Here is a 22,921-nt window from a genome sequence, read left to right on the forward strand (position 1 = left end):
GGGGGGGACGAGTATTATGGGATGCTGGGCCGGGCGGCGAGTGGGAAGTTCTGAGGGGAGACTGAGTATTATGGGATGTCTCGGCTGGGGGGGGATGTTGCCGGGGATACGGGGGCGGGGTCTGTTGCCAGGTTCACGAGGCATATTATGGGATGGAGGCGGGAGCGGGGCGGAGCTTTTTCTTTTTTTTTTTTTTTTTTTTTCCCCTTTAAGAGGCGGTGCCGGGTGCGGAGCCATTTTCCTTCAGCAGCGGCGGTGGTGGAGCGGAGCTGCCGTCTGGAGCCGGGTGAGGATCCGGGAGGGAATGGAGGGCGGGCGGGCGCGGCCTCACTGCCGTCTGTCGCGGTCCGCCCGTCGCCCCACGGGCTCTCGCCGGCGCCCCTTCACCCTCCCGCTCTTCGGTCGCGGCTCGCCTCGGGACCGCGCCGTCCCCTGCGCGGCGGCCGCGGGACGCTCCCCGCCCCGCCTCCCGGCGCGGCCCTGGCGAGCGGCCGCCCCGCCGGGCCCGGTCCTACCGCCCGGCCGTGGGGAGAGCCGGCCCCGTGCCGCCCGCCGGCCGGACTTTCCCGGCCCCGCCCCGCGCCCCCGCCCGCCGGGCACCGTGCCCCCGCCGAGCCGTCGCCCGCCCTGCGGCCCCGCTCCGGGCGAGGTGGCGGCCGTGGTGTCTTTTGTGTGGGTCCTGGGGGCAACGCGGCAGGCGGCCCGCCGAGTTCTTGCGGGAGGGCTCTGCCGCCGTGAGGGAACGCTGGACGCCGCCCTGACGGAGCGCCGGGCGGCTCAAGGTCCCCGTGGGAAGGCCGGCTCCCCTCCCCGCCTTCTTCAAGGCCAAGGTAGAAATAACCTAGGGCGCTCATTCCGGTCTGGCACCGGCTGCGGGAGCCAGGAGGATCTTCCTATAGGACAGCTGTTTTGGTTCCCTGCGAGGAATGAGTTGCTGACTCAGTTTAACGTCTGCTGTCTTAAAGCCTGCTTCATTACAACTCTGATGCGATACCTGCTGCTGGAGTGCCTGTTGTCCATCGGCTCCCAATGCGATGAAATCGCTATCTAAGCTTTTTCTCGAGAATCCTCTTGGTTGCACTACTGCTTGGGAAACCGGGTTTTGTGTCTGCTGTAACTTTCTCTTGATTCTTTTCAATGAAGTACTGGCTTTGCTGGCAGGAAGGCAGCACTTCTGTGAGCCCGGGCCTCCCCTGGTTCAGAGGATATGGCATCAGGCATCGGATCTCCGTCGCCGTGCTCGGGGGGCAGTGATGATGATGAGATGGAGATTCTGCTGAACAGTGCTATCCCCCAGCATCCAGGTATTGAGGGCCTGCAGGGCACGTGTGTGAGGTAGGGTAATGCTGTCCTTGAATTGGATATGTGAAATAAATGCTCCATGGAGGAATGTCCCTTCGACTAGGAGTTGGCATATGTTTTTGATTTTTACTACTGGAATCCTAGTTCCAGTAGTGGAGCAGACTTTGTTCCAGGATGTCGCAGGTTGTCAGGGGCTCATGCTTTGGGGGAGTGAGCAGTCAGTGGTATGTCCAGTTTTCACCAAAATGTCCGCGAGTTTCACACTCACTAAATGGGGGGGCTGAGGGGGAGCTGTGTATGTGAAAGGGGAGGATGTCTGGCTGCTTCATCTGGGATCTCAGGCTTGCTGCTGTCCAGAGCATACTGCCCTGGGCTCTTGCATGACCCACTTTTTCTTTGCCACACCCAATTATTGAGGCTTCTGGTGGCTCATTTTTTGTACTACCTACTCACCTTTGCTTTTCAGGTAGTCTTTGTACCTTGCCTTGTCCATTTTGCATGCATCCTCATCTACATGAGACTGGGGTTAGAGCTTTGGGTACTCTTCTGTTTTGAATGTTATTGATGTGTGTACAAAGCAAGCCATCAACATCTGGCTTCTCTGCTTCCTTGCAAAAAGGGATCGTATGTATCCTGATGTGCTGGGCTGTAAGGCAAATTTGAGTTTTCCCACCAAGCCATGCCTGTTGTAGTATCAGATGAGAAAACGTTGCAAGTGGAGAGGCAAAATGTTGTTGAAGGCTTGGGTTTTTTGTTTGCTTGGCTTTTTTCTAGAGTTTTGACTCCAGCTGCATTTGCTACCTCTTAGGTGGAGGGGAGATGGTCATGAAGCTTTGTGAGGAAAATCCTGTTGGGAAAAATAACTGTTAAAATTGCTGCAGACTTGAGAGCTTTAGGGAAAAGCAATGGAAGGGGTGGGATACTTAGGCTCTGTGAAAGAACTAGCTGGAGAAGATGTGGAATCCTCATAGGAGCTGGTGTTGTAGGACTGTGTGAGCAAAGACTTGCTAATTAGTTGGCACAGTGGCAGGACTGCAAGACCCCAAGTTCCAAGAGCTCTACTTCTTCTGCTTCATCTGCCTGCTGCAGCTCCCTGACCTGTGGCTTCCTCCATCCTGCCCAGCTCCTGTGGTCAGGAGGCCATTTTCCCTTGGAGGGAGAAGGAGTGACTCTGGCTGTGTGCAATGGGCGGGGCAGCAGGAGAGAGCGAATGGCTGGGCTGCTCTCAGAGCTTGCCACAAAGGAAAGGGTTGCCTGGCTCTCCCCGGGGTCGGGAGAGGTAGGGGCACAGATGGAAGTGGTGGTGGTAGGGAGTTGGTTGCTTGTCCCTGCACTGGGAACTTGCTTGCTAGCTGATGACAAAGAGGGAAGGGGTGGAGAGAAAGCTATGTCAAGTCTGGATTAGAATTGAGTTGCTAAGTAGCAGTCTACCTATGGAGGACAAGTAGTGACTTGCTGGACTGTGTTTTGAGTGTATTTTAATACCTGTAAGCAATAGGATGTTCTATTCTGATGAAAAAAAGGTTAATAACTTTTTTATTCTAGAGGACTGAAACGTTATCTTCAGGTTCTCTAACGTACTTTCTAAATGTAATCACTGTTTTAATTCCTTTAGATATGGTAATCTACTCTGTGCCCTTGTTTTTCAGTTAGGGCACACTTCTGGTGCCTAAGAGCTGCTTTGCTTGGAGAAGGAATATTGTGGAAGTGGGCCTTGTTGGAGGGAGGAAGGGGTGTGTGGTAGTAATTTGCCATATGATTGACTAGTAAATGTTGTGAACAGTAACAAGGTACAAACAATAATAGGGTAAGCAAGCACTTCTGTGTTTCTAAGTATGTAGCAAGAAGCAGACAGCTTCAGTGATGTCTGTGAAAAGTGGGCTGGGCTGGGCTGTAGTGTGCAAATGGACTTTGAGTGGGATGTCACCTCTTCCCCTCCAGAACATGAAGAGGAGCCAGAAGAAGAGCTTCTGTCGGAGGCTGAGACACTCAAAATCAAAAAGAAGAAGAAACCCAAGAAGCTAAAGGAACCCAAAGTGCCCAAACTCAGCAAGCGTCAGAAGAAGGAGGTAAGGGAAAGGATGTCTCAAATCATGCTGTAAAATATTGCTGTGGGGAGAGGAGGCTTGCTTTGTTGTTGACTTTCGACAGCAAACATCTGTATGAATCCTTTAGAGCTTGGGTAGTATGGTATTTAGTGCTTATCCAGGGTATTTTCTCACAGCTGCCTGATCTTCTCTCTCCCTCCTTCCCCAGCTTGGGGACAGTTCTGGTGAGGGCAATGAGTTTGTGGAGGAAGAGGAGGAGGTTCTGCGCTCTGATAGTGAAGGCAGTGACTACACTCCTGGGAAGAAGAAAAAGAAGAAATTAGGACCGAAGAAGGAAAAGAAAAGCAAAGCAAAGCGCAAGGAGGAAGAAGAGGAGGAGGAAGAAGATGATGACTCCAAGGTGAGAAGCGACCCATCTGGCTTACTCCTTATTTCTCAGTTCCATGTGGACTTAGGGGATTAGTCTCTGACAGCATATGGAGTGGGGAACAGTTTAGTCTCTTTTTTTCTCTGAACAGCCTGACCTGACCATTTCCCTCCCTGCACGCCTTTCCCTTTCCTACCTTAAATACTGAATCCAAAGGATTTTCCTACCTCTGATGTTCTAGTGAGGCTGTGTCCTATGGCAGTGACAAGTGGAGAGCGGCTGGTGGAAATCCCCCAGTCTTGACCCAATGGGTCATCTGTAGATGGAAGATGTATGTATGATATAGATGTGTGGAAGTACTATTTTCTGGAATGTGTGCTTTTGCTCAAAGAGGCCACAATTGTTTTTTGACAGGAGCCAAAGTCATCTGCTCAGCTCCTGGAGGACTGGGGCATGGAGGATATTGATCATATCTTCACAGAGGAGGATTACCGCACTCTCACCAACTACAAAGCTTTCAGCCAGTTTGTTAGGTGAATTGCAAGTCTTTAGCATTTGGAAGGACTTTTGAAGAAGGAATAAAAAAAAGGAGGGGGACAAGAACTAGGTCTTGGGTTGTTTTTTTTCTGTTGTGGTTTTTTTTTGTTGTTGTTTTGGATCCTCGAGACGTGTCAGGGACACTAGCTCCCCACCTAGAACAAACACCTGAAGAAACACTGAAATATTTGATTCACATATCTTGTTTTTGGCAGTCAAGATGATGCAAGTCCTTGCTCTTGGTCTGCTTTCTTCCCTAATATGCTTAGTTCCATTTTGCTTTCAAAATCACGGAGCATTTGTGTCCGTGCTGTGTGAGGAGTGGAAGTAGAGCTTCACTGCTGTTGAGATTGGAGGCTAGAAAGGAATATATTTTGAGAGAGAAGGACTGATGGGGGTGAGGAAAGAGAAATGACCAAGAAACTGTTTTGGTAACTCTTCTTTTCCTTAACTGTATACAGACCACTTATTGCAGCCAAGAACCCTAAAATAGCTGTGTCGAAGATGATGATGGTACTGGGAGCCAAGTGGAGGGAGTTTAGCACAAATAACCCCTTCAAGGGAAGTTCAGGTGCATCTGTGGCTGCTGCTGCAGCTGCAGCTGTTGCAGTAGTGGAGAGTATGGTGACAAACGTGGATGCTGTGCTGCCGCAGCCCCCTGTAGATGTGCCACTCAGGAAAGCCAAGACAAAGGAAGGCAAAGGTGAGATTAAAAAACCTGTCAGGATGTTGATGAGTGGTGTTGAGACAGTAGTACTTCTGACTCACAGGCTTCTCTGTCCCCAGGCCCCAATGCCCGACGAAAACCAAAGGGCAGTCCTCGTATTCCTGATATCAAGAAACCTAAAACAAAGAAAGTGGCACCTTTGAAAATCAAACTGGGAGGATTTGGTTCCAAGCGCAAAAGGTCATCAGTAAGTGACCCTTTTTTCTTGACATTCTGATGGCATGCTAGAAATGCTGGGATCAGTGCGTGATTGCTGTCCATGGCATACATGCCTGGACAGCATAGCTTCCTTCTTACCTACCTCAGAGTGAAGATGATGACCTGGATGTGGAGTCAGACTTTGATGATGCCAGCATCAACAGCTACTCTGTTTCAGATGGATCTACAAGTCGCAGTAGCCGCAGTCGTAAAAAACTCAAGGCTGGAAAAAAGAAAAAGAAAGGTATTGCTCCATTGTCAGCTGGAGACAGAACTGCAGTTAATTGTGTAGAGAGATGAGAGGAATGTCTGTAGCATTTGGATGCTTAACAGCATACTTGAAGGAGGTAAATTAATGGAGAAAGAACCTGATACTATTCCTGAGAAGGAAAAGCTGCTCAGGAAATCTTTCATCATCTTGGTAGAGGAACAGATACAATACTGAGTTTTCCTAGCCTAAACTACACCTTTAGTTTCATGAGTGGACCTCCTTGCTCCATTTTCTACATGAATGCACTTAGAGTTTTGAATTCTGGATCTCTGTAACTACAGAGGCTGTTGCTATTGGGGGAATACGCTTCCTTGCTGTAGAAAGCCTTTATCTGTGCCTTGCACTGCTCTAACTCTTCTTCACCCTCTGCAGGTGAGGAGGACTCCACAGTGGCTGTGGATGGCTATGAGACTGATCACCAGGACTACTGTGAGGTGTGCCAGCAGGGAGGAGAAATCATACTGTGTGACACCTGTCCTCGTGCCTACCACATGGTTTGCCTGGACCCAGATATGGAGAAAGCCCCAGAGGGCAAATGGAGCTGCCCACACTGCGTGAGTATTGGATTATCCCAAACTGTGCAAGTGATTGTGAAGGGGGGAGGTCAAGTGACTTAATGCTGTTCTGTAGAAATAAAGTCATGAATGTGTCAGCGTGACTTTTCTGATCTCTTGCTCCTGTAGGAAAAAGAGGGCATTCAGTGGGAAGCAAAGGAGGATAACTCTGAAGGTGAAGAGATCCTGGAAGATGTTGTGGGGGATGCTGAAGAGGAAGACGACCACCATATGGAGTTCTGTAGAGTCTGCAAGGATGGAGGAGAGCTGCTGTGCTGTGATGCATGTCCTTCATCCTATCACATTCACTGTCTGAATCCCCCATTGCCAGAGATTCCCAATGGGGAGTGGCTGTGTCCTCGCTGCACTGTGAGTTTCTGCTACTACTGTTCTTCTGTTGTTGAAAGAAAGGTTGGATCTAATTCTATTTAATCATCACATTTTCCTATAAGTGTTGAGTCCTTAGAGAAGACTATTGTTCTGGGGTTTTTTTGTTTTTTTTTTTTGTTTGTTTGTTTGTTTTTTTGTTATAATTTACTGAGACCTGGTTGTGTGTGGTTGGATTGTACCTTGCAGCTTGGTTGCTTTTTCTTTCCCCTGGAGGGCAGGGAGGATGGGCTTACGACCATGCTGAAGCTCAATTTTCTTGGATTATATTTTGTATGTAGAAGCAATGATATGAATGCAAGAAAACTGAGCACTTAAAATATTCTAAACCAATGAGCTAAATGGCTTTTGTGCTGCAGTCTCTGTAATGCCAAGCCCTCTCTTAGTTGATAGTTGAGGGAAATTTCACACTTACATGATGTCATTAAAATGAAGTATTGTAAATTGTTATGTGCATTCATTAGATGATAAGGACTTCTCAGATAATGAACAAAATGCAGTCTGCTTCAGGGCATGTCCCTGTGCTGGACTGGTAGTCTTACAGGAACACATTTTCTGTGTGAACTTTCACTGGAATTCGGAAGACTGATTTTTTGGGACCCTGGAGGGATGACTAAATTTGAGAGACTGAATTCAGCTTGCTGTTTTGCTAGTCCTGGAAAAAAGACAAACTGGAAGAAGCTCTAAAGTTCTAGAAATAAGAGAATGAACATTTCTAAGCCCAAAGAGAAAATCCCACCTGTGTAGTAAAGCTGCTAACTAAAGAAGAAAACTGTAACTCTTTGTACAGTCCGTGCTCCTCAGCACTTGACGTTAGAATACTTGCAGTCTGTGACAAGCTCTCTACCTTTTCAGTGCCCAGCTCTGAAAGGAAAGGTTCAGAAGATCTTGATCTGGAAATGGGGTCAGCCCCCAGTTGGTCCTGCACCACCACGTCCACCTGATGCAGATCCTAATGCTCCTCCCCCTAAGCCTCTGGAGGGTCGACCTGAAAGGCAGTTCTTTGTCAAATGGCAGGGCATGTCCTACTGGCACTGCTCTTGGGTGTCAGAATTGCAGGTGAGTTTAAGGATCTTAACCCTATCATAAGAGTGGTTAGATATTTCTGGGGAGAGATTATTACAGTCTAACTTCTGTCCCAATTCCAGCTGGAGCTGCACTGTCAGGTAATGTTTCGAAACTACCAACGCAAGAATGATATGGATGAGCCACCTTCAGGGGACTTTGGAGGAGAAGAGGAGAAAAGTCGTAAGAGAAAAAACAAGGACCCCAAATATGCTGAAATGGAGGAGCGCTTCTATCGATATGGGATCAAACCAGAGTGGATGATGATCCATAGAATCCTTAATCATAGGTAGGGGAAGAAGCAAAGGTGGTTTTGCTGTGTCTTTTTTTTTTTTTTTTTTTTTTAATCAAAATACCTGTCCCAGTGGAAGAGCAAGACGATTTTTTAACGATAGCTATAGACAGGGCTGAGAGGGGTGATGAACTGAAGCGTGTCGTAACTGAGAGGAAAAAGTGGGAGTTCTGTTTATGAAAAATATTGTTTCTGTAGCTTCTTCAAAGTATCCTTTTCTCCTTTCCTATTTGAATGGGATGAGAAATGCTGTCTTTTCACTGTGCTTAACACTTATTGTTTTGTCCCCCTCAGTGTGGATAAGAAGGGGAACGTCCACTATTTGATTAAATGGAGAGATCTACCCTATGACCAGGCATCATGGGAAAGTGAGGATGTGGATATCCAAGATTATGACCTTTACAAGCAAGCCTACTGGAATCACAGGTAGGAGAAATATCAAGGTAACGTTCTTTTCCCTTGAGGAAAGTATTTGAGTGTGTCAGGACCCATCTGGATGCATGGAGATAGAAAGGAAGCGTCTTGTTGATTCCTTATTCCTTTGGTTGGAGGGCTTTTCCCTCTGTTCTCTTGAGCATATTTGATTTGCTTGTTTACCCACTGCTCTTTGCAATAGTTTTCCCTTGGTCTGTTACAAAAATTGTTGCATTTTTGTATTCATGGGGCTGTCTCTTCATAGGGAGCTGATGAGGGGTGAAGAAGGAAGGCCTGGTAAGAAGCTAAAGAAAGTGAAGATGCGGAAACTGGAAAGGCCCCCTGAAACTCCCACAGTAGATGTAAGTTGCTGTTTACTGCTTAGGCACTACCTGATACTACTGATTATTTTGAGTGGGGCTGGGACTTGTGGGCTGTACAGAGAACTTGAAGGGTGAGGAGCGCATGGCTTACAATTTCTTCCTGGCCTGAAAAGTGGATAGGTTATAGAACCTTCAGATTCAGACCCATCTTTTGTACATTGGGAAGAGGCTGGCTTGGCTGGCTCTTGATAGAATATTTTGGACACCTTTTGGCCTGTTAGGGATTTGGCACTAGAATTAATCTGATTTCTGTGGAATGTCAGTCTACAGTAGGGAATATGAGTGACTGGAGAAGGAGTCTTGATAGTTCCTTCCATAGCTAAGGTAAATGATCTTAACTCTTCCTTCTTTCCAATGTAGCCGACGGTGAAGTATGACCGGCAGCCAGAGTACCTTGATGTAACAGGGGGAACCTTGCATCCTTACCAACTGGAAGGACTGAACTGGCTGCGATTCTCTTGGGCCCAGGGCACAGATACAATCTTAGCTGATGAAATGGGTCTGGGAAAGACTGTGCAGACAGCTGTGTTCCTGTATTCCCTATACAAAGAGGTGAGAGGCAAAATGTTGCTGGAACGCTATCTGGAGAGATTAACGCATCTGCTCAGTTAAGCAGCATCTAATGCTCTTACTGATTCTGTTCATAGGGCCACTCAAAGGGGCCCTTCTTGGTGAGTGCCCCCCTCTCCACAATCATCAACTGGGAACGAGAATTTGAGATGTGGGCACCAGATATGTATGTAGTGACCTACGTTGGGGACAAAGACAGTCGAGCAATCATCCGTGAGAATGAGTTCACTTTTGAGGATAATGCCATACGTGGAGGCAAAAAAGCATCCAGAATGAAGGTAATGCAAGCCTGAACTGGAAGAGGAGGTACACTAGAATGGCTTTCAGCAACTGAGATTCGAGTGCTCTCGAGTCTGTGGGAGCTGATAATACTTTCGTTTCCAAGGGGAAATAACTGCAAGTTGATGACTAAGTGGATATTTTGTTAGGCTCTTACTGTAGATTGCTTTTAAGCATTTCTGGCAGTCTGAATTTTTACAGTGCTCCAGAAAAAGGGAATCAACTAAGGCAATACTGACCATAGGCAAGTTCTTTCGTTTTTCTGCTTAATCTGTCAAGCTGTGCATTGTACTTCTTACAGAATTGCCAGCCTGCATAAATATGACCTGATACAGACCTGATGCAGGTATTTTGTAATAGAACCTCACTCTTCCTAGTTTAAAAAAAAAAAAAAAAAAAAAAAAACCACTAAAATTTTCTCAGTAGGGTTAAATACAACTGCTTGTTTTCCCTTACTTTAACTGCAGGATCTACTGACAGTAACTTGGATAAACTGTTTATCCTCTAAGAATTTTCATTTTGATGAGACACTATTCCTGGTCTCTTTCCATAACTCTATTTGCTGCTTAATTCTGTTATGAGAACTGGCAGCTATGCTGTAGTAGCAGGAGGTTGAGGAGGCTTACGTGTGTAAAACAAGTAATAAGAGATTGAAAAACTAGAATGTGTTGGGTAGTATTTTGGATATTGTGACAGAAAACTACAGGTATGAAAAACAGTTTTGTTGTGCTGTTTGACTATCTCTTGTTGGGACAACTTGTTGGAGAGACTCTGTATCTCCTTTGTCCTGTGACATTCCCTTATGTCATTACTGTGTTTTCTTCTTCCTCTGCAGAAGGAGGCAGCTGTGAAGTTCCACGTCCTTCTCACGTCTTATGAGTTGATCACAATTGATATGGCCATATTGGGATCTATTGACTGGGCATGTCTCATTGTAGATGAAGCTCATCGACTGAAGAACAATCAGTCTAAGGTACAGGAAAGAATAGGTAATAAGGTCTGTAAGCATTACATATGTTGCGGAAGGTGTTCAGAAGATTAGATAGCTGATCCTGAACAAGTAAGTTTGTCTGCCAGCTCTTACGTGTGTGTTCATTAGCAAATTTAATGCACTGGGGGGGGGGCTTGATGAGGAACAACCGTCATTATTTTAAACAGAAGAGAGAAACCTTTCATTTGGGTATTGATTATCACTGATAACAGCTTCACTAGTATGTTTCACTAGTAAAATAACTTCCTCTCTAGTTGAATAGGCAATTGATGTATACTAGAAAACAGAAAAACCTGGGTGCTGCCATTCTCAGAAATGGGTTTCTCTGGAAGTAGAGCATACATCTGGATCATCTCTGTTCTGGAAGGGCTAATCATATTGAGTATAAAAAAGCTGCATGGGTTGCAGTTATTCTGCTTCCAGAGGAATCTTGCCTTCTGCATTCATCTAGCTCTAGCAGAGCTAATTAGATGTTATAGAAATGGGAGAGGTGGGCAGGAGTGTTCAACAATGCCTGGGTAAATGCTGAAAGCCATAGAGCTGCAATCATATGAGGCTGCACCTTTACCAGGCTTGTTTTAATTCAGTAGAATTGACTGTACTTTCTTAATCCAACCCCTCCCTAAGCTCTTGTGTTTTAAATCTGATTGATTGTCTGTCTTCAGCTAGGTTCTAAGGCTTAGTACTCTAAAAGCAACTGCTAATGGGAATCTGGTTTTGTAGTTTCTTGCAGGTTGTAAGACCAAGTTGCCTCTGTGTAGGGGATGAAAGGGGAGTGGGGAAGAGAAAACGTAGCTTCAGCTCTTCAGATCTGAGTGTGGTACCTTGTGATATCTCTCTATCAGCTGTGCTTGCAGTCCAGTTTTGAGTTATTTCTATTGTTTTCACTAAGATTGGGTGCTGTTCTGTGCTTAGAATTGGAATTATTGGAAACAGTATTGAACACTTGCTATTCATGTTTATATTCGTGAACTGAAAGAGGATATAAAAGCTCAGTGTTACACTATGACTAAGTAACGATTGGTTATCCACCAAGACTGTTAAATTTTCCTTTTTCTAAAGGAGTCTTGTATCCCTTAAGGGCAGCTTTAGGTATTTGTATGCAAGACAGCTCTTGACAGACAGTGTTGGTTACCTGCCAAATAGTGTGTTTTACAGTTACAGTGAGTAATTCCCATATTTTATTCCAAGATGACAATGTTGTTGGCTGTAACTACATAAAGCAATCCTAATGGAAGGCACTAGAAGAAATCCTTCTGGTATGATTAGCAAAATAAGTGGTGGTATATTTCTTCTAATATTTGTCATCTGAGAGCTGCTCCAAAAGTAACACCTCCTATTTTATTATATTGGCTCACAACATCAAATGTGGATCTTGGTGATATGACAGTAGAGGTTCAATCTTATACCAGTATTGATAGATTTTGTTGCTGTGCGGCCGATGGAAGCAGAGGAGCAGTCTGACAAAATGGCACCTGACATGAAAGTGCATGTGAAGCAGAGGTGTTGCTGAATTCCTCCACGTGGACAAAATGGCACCCGTTGACATCCATTGATGCTTGCTGAATGTTTATGCAGGCCAGACAGTGGATGTGAGCGCAGTGAGGCAGTGGGTAGCATGTTTCAGCAGTGGTGACAATGATGTTGAAGACAAGCCACATTCTGGATAGCCACATACAGCCGGTGTAATGCAGGCTTTTGTTCATCACTGGTGAAAATGCACAGCTAATGGTGGTGACTGAGCTGAAAAAATAGTGCTTTGTAGCTGAGAATTTGCTCTGTAAGATAATGTTGTGCTCTTTGTATCTGTTATAGTTTCCATGGAAGTAAATAGGAGGCGTTACTTCTGGAGCAACCTACATACAAGCTATTCTCATTCAGTTTGACATTGTATCATGTTAAGTATAAAACAAGTCCATAAATTACTACTTCATTGTCACTTTGTGCTAGTGAACATGGTATACTTGTGCTTTTCAGTGCCGTACTGCAACTGCTCGCTAGCTCTGTCTAGAATGACTTCATTGTTGTGAAAGCTAGCACAAATTACTTTAAAGATATATTGGCAAACCCTTGACTCTTTCTCCTCTGCTTGTTCAGAATTCTGAAATGCTGCCAGGATTGATATGAATAGGAACAGTGACTTAGTTATTTCTAGAAGTCTTGAGGCAGAGAAGTAAAAACGTAGAATGCTAATTTAGGAGGAAAAAGTATGTAGTATGGTAATCTGGAAATGATTGGTGGTTTGAAAGCTTGTAACTTAAAAAAGCAAAGGAAACCTTTTAGTACCTGATGACTTATAGGACTTGTCACAGTCATGTTTCAATTATGCAGAACAGTGATCCGAAAAAGATCAGTCTAGTGATGCTGATTGGAGTGGCAACTACTAGGAGCACTTCTGCAAACAGCTGATGGGAATCTAAATCTAAACTGCAGCTTGCTTTTCTTTTTTTTTTTTTTTTTTTTTTTTTTTTTTTTTTGAGTATTTTTTTACTAGGACTATGACTGACTTCTAAGTCTCTGTGTTTTTTTCCTTTTCATTCCTTACCTGCTCTCTACAGTTCTTTCGTGTGCTGAATGGTTATTCCCTCCAGCATAAGCTGCTGCTTACAGGAACTCCCCTGCAGAACAACCTGGAAGAATTGTTTCACCTGCTGAACTTCCTGACACCAGAGAGATTCCAGTAGGTCTTGCAGTGCAAATCCAGGCTAAACTTGCCTTTCTTGTCACTCCTATCTCCCTGTGTTTTTTGTGACGTTTTCTTTAGTGGCTTTTGCTTAGTGTCTGTTTCTCCACAGTAACTTGGAGGGCTTCTTAGAAGAGTTTGCAGATATTGCCAAGGAAGATCAGATCAAGAAGCTACATGACATGCTGGGCCCACATATGCTGAGACGCCTCAAAGCTGATGTTTTCAAGAACATGCCATCTAAGACTGAACTTATTGTCAGAGTGGAGTTGAGTCCTATGCAGAAGTGAGTGTGAGAATGGAGGGATCACCAGCTGTTGAATTACTACTGTTTTGTTCTGCTGCTCTAAAGAGGATGTTGAAATAGACTCATCCTTACTGTAGGGCTTTCTGCACAGTGGATAGAAGGAAGATTTTGTGTTGCTGCAGAGGGGAGGAGTAATCCTATGCTCTGATAGAGAGGGCTGAAATGGATAGTAACTGCCACTGGCAGAGCAGTCTAGGTGGCTGGCAGGTAATGCCAGGAACCGTTCAGACATGAGCAAGTGTGTGTTAGTCATTCTTGTGAAAGATGTTTGAGTTGTGGTTTTTATTTTCTTTGTTATTTTCAGGAAATACTATAAATATATTTTGACAAGGAACTTTGAGGCGCTGAATGCACGTGGTGGTGGTAACCAAGTTTCATTACTCAACGTTGTTATGGATCTGAAAAAGTGCTGTAACCACCCCTACCTCTTTCCTGTGGCTGCTATGGTATGTGCTGTTGCTTACTTATTCTTACATAAACAAATTCCCAGCTGGCTGCTACTGGGGAGCCATTGAGCTCCCTGTGAAGTTTTGGAGGGATTCTCTTTTCTGTTCTTACACTTGTCTGTTTTTCAGTTTTTCTTTGTGTTACTGTTGTGGACTGGAGGTCCTCTCTTTTTTCAGTATCTTTATCTTTTTATATTGGGGTTACCTTGTGATCCTTGCAGAATGGAGGAGGTAGAGTAGGGACTGAATTAGAAAGAGGAGATCTAGGAAACAAACTGAGAGAAAATGCATGGGGTGACATTGTTTTGTATGAGCAGTGCTACACATTGTGTCCAGTTGACTTGAATGAGTCAGCCTGTGATGAACACAAGAAAGAACTAATGTCAAGATACGTTTGTAGAGTCATAGAATGACCTGGGTTGAAAGGGACCACAATGATCATCTGGTTTCAACCCCCCTGCTATGTGCAGGGTTGCCAACCACCAGACCAGGCTGCCCAGAGCCACATCCAGCCTGGCCTTGAATGCCTCCAGGAATGGGGCACCCACAACATCCTTGGGCAACCTGTTCCAGTGTGTCACCACCCTCTGAGTGAAAAACTTCCTCCTAATATCTAACCAAAACCTCTTCTGGCTCAATTCTAACAGTCTTCTTTCTCGCCCCTACTCTTTCTTTTCAGGAAGCTCCAAAAATGCCAAATGGCATGTATGATGGTAGTGCTCTTATTCGAGCATCTGGAAAGTTGTTGCTGCTCCAGAAGATGTTAAAGAATCTCAAGGAAGGAGGTCACAGAGTGCTCATATTCTCTCAGGTATATGGGAAGTTCTGTCTTTGAGGAAGGGAACTTGTTCATCTGGTGTCTCCTTGTCCCTCACTTTTTTTTCTGGTGATTTTTTGATATACAGATGACTAAAATGTTAGACCTTCTGGAAGACTTTCTGGAACATGAAGGATACAAATATGAGCGGATTGATGGAGGAATCACAGGAAACATGCGTCAAGAGGCTATTGATCGATTTAATGGTAAGGATTCTCCTCCTACAGACACGAAATGAAAATGATTGTCTTGTATGTGGTTAGTGGTCAATATGGGATTGAATGTAGCCTGTCTTCCATTGCTGTCCTGGAATCTTAAATTAGTTGATTCCTCTGAGGTTATGTGGGGGTAAGTAAAAAACCTTTAGTGATGTACTCCTGCTTGATTAATTTTGTTATCTTCTTTTATCCAAGCTCCTGGTGCTCAGCAGTTCTGCTTTCTGCTTTCAACTCGAGCTGGGGGTCTTGGTATTAACTTGGCCACAGCAGATACTGTGATTATTTATGACTCAGACTGGAACCCGCACAACGATATCCAGGTAAGTTTGAGTGAGTTTACCTGCTATGGGAGCCCTTGTGAGGAAGAGGGACGTGAATGTGTCAGGAGTAGTGAAGGAATATGACTTCCTTCTAGAAACATGCAAAATTCATAGAATCACAGAATCATAGAATCACAAGGTTGGAAATGACCTATAAGGTCATCTAGTCCAACTGCCTTCTCGTTACACTGCTACCACAAGCACTAACCCGTATCTCGTAGCTCCTCATCCAGGCGCCTCTTGAACACTGCCAGGGACAGCGACTCCACCACCTCCCTGGGCAGCCATTGCAGTGCCTGACCACTCTCTGAGAGAAGAAGTTCTTATGTCCAACCTAAACCTCCTCTGGTACAACTTGTAGCCATTTCCCCAGGTCCTGTTTGTTGCCTGGGAGAAGAGGCCAAACCCCTCTTCACCCCAACCTCCCTTCAGGAAGTTGTACAGTGCAGTGAGGTCTCCCCTGAGCCTCCTCTTCTCCAGACTGAACAATCCCAGCTCCCTCAGCCGCTCCTCATAAGACTTGTGCTCCAGACCCCTCACCAGTTTCGTTGCCCTTCTCTGGACCTGCTCCAGGGCCTCAACATCTTTCCTGCAGTGAGGGGCCCAAAACTGAACACAGTACTCGAGGTGTGGCCTCACCAGTGCCGAGTAGAGCACCTCCCTGCTTCTGCTAGCCACACCATTTCTAATGCAGGCCAGGATGCTGTTGGCCCTCTTGGCCACCTGGGCACACTGTTGGCTCATGTTCAGCCGAGCATCAACCAACACCCCCAGTCTCTTTCTTCTTCACAATCATCCAGCCACTTGTCTCCAAGCCTATAACTGATCTGGCTATTAAAGGCAGATGTAAAGAAGGTGTTGAGGACCTCAGCCTTCTCCTTGTCCTTAGTGGCCACATTCCCTGCTGCATCAAGTACAGGATGAGAATTATCTTTGGTTCTTTTGCTGTTGATATATTTATAAAAGGATTTTTTATTGTCTTTTACTGCAGTGGCCAATCTGAGTTCAAGTTGGGCTTTTGCCTTCCTAACTTTCTCCCTGCATACCTTAGCTACTTCTTTGTAATCTTTCTGAGATTATTAGAAAAATTAGAGCAATAAGGATGGGTAGAGGTGGGAAGTAAACAAGTGAAGTGTTCTTCCAAGGCACATCTTAACTTCTGTTAAGAGCAAGTATGAAGGCAACTGGGGAACTTCTGTGGAGGTAGGTGGGGGTGTAGCAGTCTAATGCTGATATAGCTCCAGGCTGTTCTGAGCACATCTCTTTTCTAGGCCTTCAGCCGTGCGCATAGGATTGGGCAGAACAAGAAAGTAATGATATACCGCTTTGTGACAAGAGCATCAGTGGAGGAGCGCATCACTCAGGTGGCCAAGAAGAAAATGATGCTAACTCATCTGGTAGTGAGGCCAGGCTTGGGCTCCAAGACAGGCTCCATGTCCAAACAGGAACTTGATGACATTCTCAAATTTGGCACTGAAGAACTCTTCAAGGATGAGGCTACTGAGGGGGGTGAGTGCTTGAAAGTGATAATGGAGATGGGGAGGACTGTATTTAGCAAGAAACTATAGTTACAGTGCTCTTCATAGCTCTACAAAGAGGTCTTGGTGCCATATCCTTTCCTGGTCCCTTAAGATCCATGTGATTAAATGTCTGTGCTTGCTTCCTCAGGGGATAACAAAGAAGGTGAAGATAGCAGTGTTATCCACTATGATGACAAAGCAATTGAGCGTCTGTTGGATCGGAACCAGGATGAAACAGAAGACACAGAACTTCAGGGCATGAATGAGTATCTCAGCTCTTTCAAAGTGGCCCAGTATGTGGTTCGTGAAGAGGAGATGGGGGTGAGTATGAGGTGTAGATCAACTAGAGTCTTCTGCTGACAGATGTTCAGTTAAGCGCTGTTACTTTTAAGGGCAAGTAGGCATCTGCTCAAACACTGGGATTTGGAACATGCGGTTCCTAATTTATTTTTCACCTCTGTGTGGCAGGAGGAAGAAGAAGTGGAACGGGAGATTATTAAGCAGGAAGAGTCAGTGGATCCTGATTACTGGGAGAAACTGCTCCGCCACCATTATGAGCAGCAGCAGGAGGATCTGGCTAGGAATCTGGGCAAGGGCAAACGTATTCGCAAGCAAGTTAACTACAATGATGGCTCACAGGAGGATAGAGGTACAAACCTGGGGAAACTTGGGGGAAATGGGTGTAAGCATGTGTTAATGGAAGAATAACGGAGTAGTGTCTCAGGCTCACGTGCTGTTTTTCTTTCAGACTGGCAAGACGACCAGTCAGATAATCAGTCAGACTATTCAGTCGCTTCTGAAGAAGGGGATGAGGACTTTGATGAGAGATCTGAAGGTAAGCTCTGGTGAAGCCAGAATTCCTGGTTCACTTTCTGTGTATGAAAACGTCTGGGACTTGATTTGGATGCTTGGTACATTTGTGGTGCCCTTCTGCAAGGGAAATATTCAGACAACAATATACTGTGCATTGTCTGTCCTCCTCAGTTGCATTTCTCTCTTCAGCAGCTCGTCGGCCTAGCCGCAAAGGCCTGAGAAATGATAAGGATAAGCCCCTGCCTCCTTTACTTGCCCGAGTGGGAGGGAACATTGAGGTAAGTAGTACTAGGATAGACTTTTGCATTCAAGCGACTTTGGTATGGCTCTTCCTATATCTTTCTTCCTCTTACTCTAGGTCTTGGGTTTCAATGCCCGCCAGAGAAAAGCCTTTCTCAATGCTATCATGCGCTATGGAATGCCACCTCAGGATGCATTCACCACTCAGTGGCTTGTTCGGGATCTCCGTGGCAAGTCAGAGAAAGAGTTCAAGTAAGTAGGTAATTAGGTAGGGCTAGAAAATGGATAACATCTAGCCCCTTTAAAACTACAGAATCATTGAGGTTGGAAAAGACTATTAAGATCGTCTTGTCCAACTGTTGGCCTGTCGTCACCGTGCCCATTAACTGTGTTCTGAGGTGCCACATCATCCTTTTCTTGAAAACCTCCAGGGCTGTTCACTTTTTCCTGAGCAGTGTTTTTTTTTCTTTATTTATCTAACTGCTTGTCTCTTAACTGTGCCAGGGCCTATGTCTCACTGTTCATGCGCCATTTATGTGAACCTGGAGCTGATGGTGCAGAGACGTTTGCAGATGGGGTCCCACGGGAAGGTCTTTCTCGACAGCATGTCCTTACTCGAATTGGGGTCATGTCACTCATACGCAAAAAGGTGGGTGCATGGCCAAGCAACGTAACCCTTCTCTTTCTGTACAGCTTCTCTAAGTCACTGGGGTGCTGAACTAGAGAGTACTCTCTACTTCACGTGTTTCTTTGTGTGTGGAGTGATCTGTAACTCCTGGTTTGAGGATGAGGGTTTATATGACTCCTCTGGTTGACACATCTTTCCCTCTCATGCAGGTGCAGGAGTTTGAGCATGTGAATGGCCGCTGGAGTATGCCAGAACTGGCAGAGATAGAGGAGAACAAGAAACTTTCTCAGCCAAGCTCACCCTCTCCCAAAACACCAACTCCTTCAACACCAGGAGATACTCAGCCAAATACACCGGCCCCTGCCCCTCCTTCTGGTGAGAGCTTCCCCCTTGCACAGTCCTGTGTCCTGACCTCATTCTGGCTCTTCCCCTCACCGAAGCTGTGGTGGTGGGGTCTGGGGGTGGACACAGATTAACTTACCCTCTCAAGTTAGGAGGGTTGCTGAAGATGTTTGCAAACCCTTAAAGGCAAGAGAGGACATCAGTGAGAATAAACATCCTGTATTTGTGGTTGGTAGGAAATCTGTGGGTTCATCTAGAGCAATATTGTTCCTGCTTGAATGGCATAATCTCTAGGAGCAGAGGAGTTATATGCTTGGTTACAGTGGGGGAAACACATCACTGATGGCTTCTTTCCTTCTTTTATCTGATGTGCCACTCTCGATTGGGGAATACACAGAGGAGGGAATAAAGGCAGAAGAAGGAGCCAGTAACAAGGAGCAAGGAGAATCTGCTGAACCAGAGAAAGAAATCAGTGCCTCTGCTAATGACGCAGAGGTCCCTATGGAGGTGGGTATTGGGATCCTAGTTTGCCTCATGCAGTCTCTACTTAGAGATGATTCTCCTCATGTTCTCGCAATCAGTGTAACAGTTTTGTGCATCTTTGCTTTCCAAACTGATCTGACTGTCTTGTTTGCATACGCTGCTTTGTTTCACTACTTGTTGATCTGTCCTCAGCAGTGTGCCCAGCCTGCAGAGGCTGCACCACAGGAAGCAAAATCCCCAGTGAACTCCACAGAAGCAGATGAGAAGAAAGAAGAACCAGAGGTGAAGGAAAGAACAGATGAGCCAATGGAAGTGGAAAGCAAAGGTATCTCTGGGGAGGTTGTTTAATACCTTGAACACAAACAAGTGGACAAAAAAACAAACATCAGTATCTTTCTAAAGCTGCATCATCTTTGCCTGAGTTCTTGAAGCAGACATAAATGTAGATAATTGGTGGGGACTGTTCCAAGACTTTGGGCAGGGAGTCCGGGAACACTTAGGTTTCACTGACTAAGGAACAAAACCTTGGACTCACCAGCTATATCTCATCCTCCCTTTCTCTCTTGCAGCTGATGTGGAGAAAGTAGAAGACAGAACACCTACTGAGAATACCTCTGAACCTCCTATAATCACCTTGGATGAGAAAGGTGAGTTGTTATAATTCCATTTCTGATCCCATTCCTGACTCCCTCTCCTGCAAGGACTTCTTGTGGGTCCAACTTGCTGTGCTATCTGCCATGTTCCTTTCTAATGACTTCCTGTGTGTACAGATGAGAAAAAGGATGATGATAAGAGAGATGTGGTAATGCTGCAGAATGGAGAGATGCTGAAAGAGTCAGTAGATGAAAGGCACAAAAAGGCAGTAAAGCAACGGTTCATGTTCAACATAGCTGATGGTGGCTTCACAGGTCTGTGAAATCTTTTATATTTTAACTGATTTATATTCCCCCGTTCTCGTTCATGAGGTAACTTTCAGTTATCTTTGTGTATCTTGCCTTTCCAGAATTACACTCCCTTTGGCAGAATGAAGAGCGGGCTGCAACTGTCACAAAGAAGACATACGAGATCTGGCATCGGCGTCATGACTACTGGCTGCTTGCTGGAATTATCAAGTATCCTTACCCTGAGAAACCAGTTCTCTCCCCTTGTGCTCTAAATCTTGTTGTGAAGGTGACCGTTTTGGGCCCGACTAGAACACTTTCAGTGAGAGTGCTTTTATCATTCAGTAGAGTGAAAGAAATGGCAGGAGGAGGGTTTTAGTGTTTGTGTAGTCAAGACCTAGCAGGAAATAGTTTTCATTCCTCTCTCTCAGCTCCTGTTCCTCCCCTCTCTGTATCCCCTTTCCCGACCCTTCTCGAGAACTGTCTGCCTGAACTGTGTATTCCCATGTTCTCACTGCCTTTGTTTGCCTGAGCTCATCCCATCTCAGTCATGGCTATGCCCGTTGGCAAGATATTCAGAATGATCCGCGTTACGCCATCCTCAATGAACCCTTCAAGGGGGAGATGAACAGGGGTAACTTCCTGGAAATAAAGAACAAATTCTTGGCAAGGAGATTCAAGGTAAGGTGCCTTCAGTGTGACAAGTGCCTTTCAGCAAGATGAGCATTTAAGAACAAGATGGTTGCCTTGCTAAGGTTGCTGTTTTGACACTTCCACTGAAAGTGAAGGCTTCTGCAGTTCTTTTCTTTTTTTTTCCCCCCCTCACAAACTGAATGTTTCTCAAAGTTAGGCAGTAATTTCATAATAATATCCTTTCCTTTAGAAGTGGTGTTGGGGTGCTTGACTGTTTTCTCTCCAAATGTTTCTTCAGCAACTGGCATGCAGGAGGCTTCAAGTGTCTGTTTCCATTACAGCTTTTACTTGGTTGCAGACCATTCCTTGTGTCTAGGGGGAACTCAAACATGTGTAGTGGTGAATTGGTGAAACAGTAGCTTTTAAACTGTCTGATTCTACTTGGGAGAGACTATGATTTAGCTCTGGAAACTACGGCCAACCCAAGTTAGGCTGTGTAATTCTGAGTCGTGGAACTAAACATTAAATTAATGTAGTTTGGCTGATCGGATCTGCTGTAATAGAATTCAAATTGATTTATTTGGAGATCTCTGACATGTTTAACAGTTTTTCTTAAATTCTTCCTGTAAGTAGCATTGGATACTCCTCAGGTTAAAAAAAAAAAAAAAAAAAAAAAAAAAAGCTTCATCTCATGTGCTTCATGCAAAAAGACCAAACAGCAAAGATTTACTTCAGAAGTCCTTTAAGAAGGCAGAGGAGTAGGAATCTCTTCACAGTACTTATTTTAGACTGGTCATAAGTTGGTTTTCTTGTATACCGAGCCTGGCCTAATGAAACACTTCGTTTCTTGATATTTAGACCAAGCTAAACAGAAGCTGGTGAAAGGAGTTTCAGGGTCTTACCTTGTGATAGCTGACAACTTGATCAGGAAGAGACTGTGATGGGGAGTGCAGGGGGACGTGCAAGCAGGCTGCTTTTTCAGGCAGCTGCTGGAAGACTTCTCTAATGACTGCTCCCTCTTGCAGCTCCTGGAGCAGGCACTGGTGATTGAGGAGCAGTTGCGGCGTGCTGCCTATCTGAATATGTCAGAAGACCCCTCTCATCCCTCAATGGCTCTGAACACACGTTTTGCAGAGGTGGAGTGCCTGGCTGAGAGTCACCAGCATCTATCCAAGGAGTCAATGGCTGGGAATAAGCCTGCCAATGCTGTGCTGCACAAAGGTGATGCTATGGGCTGAGCAAAAGTGGATGTGTTGAGCATCACTGTCCCCCACGGTCTTTTTTTTTTTTTTTTTTTTTTTCTCCTTCTCTCCCTGAATACTCATCCCTTTCTCTTCTAGTTCTGAAGCAGCTAGAGGAACTTCTGAGTGACATGAAGGCAGATGTGACACGCTTGCCTGCCACTATTGCCCGTATCCCGCCGGTGGCAGTGCGCCTGCAGATGTCAGAACGCAACATCCTCAGCAGGCTCGCCAACCGCAGCAGTGAGCCCCCTCCACCGCCCCCTCCCCAACAAGTATGTGCCCTCCCTGCTTTGCAGGCGGGGGTGGCTCGAGGCTATGTGGGGAAATAGCCCCCGTACCATGGAGTCTAGCAGCTGTTCTCTTGCCCTACAGGTGGCGCAGCAGCAGTGAGTCTCCAGCCCAGTGCTGTCAATCTTTTGGCCAAGCCGAAGTGACCCTCCCCACCCCACCCCTTCACACTCTGCCCCTCTGCCTGACATTCCTGACTGGGTGCTGTTTCCCTCCGTGGAAGCTGCTGTGCAAGTCTCTGGGAGGAGGAGAACCTCCTTCCACTGCGGCCAGCCCGCTGGAGCGAGGAGTGTGCTTAGGAGAGAGGGGGATGGATGGATGATGGACTCTGTACATAGTGACTGAAGGCCACGGTGCCATGTCTGTTACATGGAGAACCTGGCTGCGTTGCTCGCTGCCTCCGCCTGGAATTCCAGATTTTCAGTTTTCTAATTTTATTTTGGGTTTGTTTACCGAGGTGACTGCACAGGCGAGATCAAGCAGAAGCCAGGACAGAGACAAAGCTACCTCCATCAAGATCCTTTTTAATACAGAAACTGACAGGACTTGTCCGCTAATTAAGCAGCTTGGAGAAAAAAAAAAAAAAAAAAAAAAAAAAAAACCAACAAAAAAAAAGGACAAAAGCAGAGCAAAATCTTGGTAGAACTGAAAAATAAAGTTTCCTTGTATTTTA

At 45.6% G+C, this 22,921-nt stretch overlaps 1 protein-coding gene and 1 non-coding gene across 6 annotated transcripts; both read left to right on the forward strand.

The window, feature by feature from the left end:
• Positions 1–209: 209 nt before the first annotated feature.
• Positions 210–22,877, forward strand: CHD4 (chromodomain helicase DNA binding protein 4). 5 transcript variants are annotated; one of them, XM_042837071.1, is made up of 40 exons: positions 210–286; positions 1,162–1,304; positions 3,244–3,371; positions 3,559–3,750; positions 4,132–4,250; positions 4,716–4,957; positions 5,041–5,168; positions 5,288–5,423; positions 5,823–6,004; positions 6,134–6,373; positions 7,247–7,450; positions 7,540–7,745; positions 8,043–8,174; positions 8,428–8,524; positions 8,906–9,097; positions 9,193–9,393; positions 10,230–10,367; positions 12,944–13,065; positions 13,181–13,354; positions 13,680–13,821; positions 14,501–14,632; positions 14,727–14,844; positions 15,052–15,176; positions 16,448–16,685; positions 16,845–17,017; positions 17,165–17,345; positions 17,445–17,531; positions 17,699–17,787; positions 17,868–18,001; positions 18,254–18,398; positions 18,587–18,752; positions 19,117–19,226; positions 19,395–19,527; positions 19,772–19,849; positions 19,973–20,110; positions 20,206–20,314; positions 20,632–20,764; positions 21,742–21,937; positions 22,057–22,200; positions 22,333–22,877. In XM_042837071.1, exons 2-40 carry the CDS (start codon positions 1,208–1,210, stop codon positions 22,392–22,394), a joined length of 5,763 nt encoding a protein of 1,920 aa, XP_042693005.1. In that variant the 5' UTR covers positions 210–286; positions 1,162–1,207; the 3' UTR covers positions 22,395–22,877. The 5 variants fall into 5 exon arrangements, with proteins under 5 accessions (XP_042693005.1, XP_042693008.1, XP_042693006.1 ...); XM_042837074.1 differs by having other exon boundaries at positions 19,398–19,527; positions 22,057–22,232; XM_042837072.1 differs by having other exon boundaries at positions 19,398–19,527.
• Positions 18,780–18,920, forward strand: LOC122170327. The gene has a single exon (XR_006171731.1).
• Positions 22,878–22,921: the final 44 nt, after the last annotated feature.

This window comes from Centrocercus urophasianus, unplaced genomic scaffold (assembly GCF_019232065.1).
Source record: "Centrocercus urophasianus isolate 14NV4802_14NV808 unplaced genomic scaffold, USGS_Curo_1.0 seq_666, whole genome shotgun sequence".
NCBI classification, from domain to species: Eukaryota; Metazoa; Chordata; class Aves; order Galliformes; family Phasianidae; genus Centrocercus; species Centrocercus urophasianus.

Excerpts from the sequence above, each read along its gene's own strand:
- CHD4 (XM_042837071.1), top strand. The coding sequence starts at position 1,208 with ATGGCATCAGGCATCGGATCTCCGTCGCCGTGCTCGGGGGGCAGTGAT. Across the intron at positions 13,822-14,500 it reads TCTTTCCTGTGGCTGCTATG|GAAGCTCCAAAAATGCCAAA; the intron begins GTATGTGCTGTT and ends CTTTCTTTTCAG. Across the intron at positions 20,765-21,741 it reads TCTTGGCAAGGAGATTCAAG|CTCCTGGAGCAGGCACTGGT; the intron begins GTAAGGTGCCTT and ends TCCCTCTTGCAG.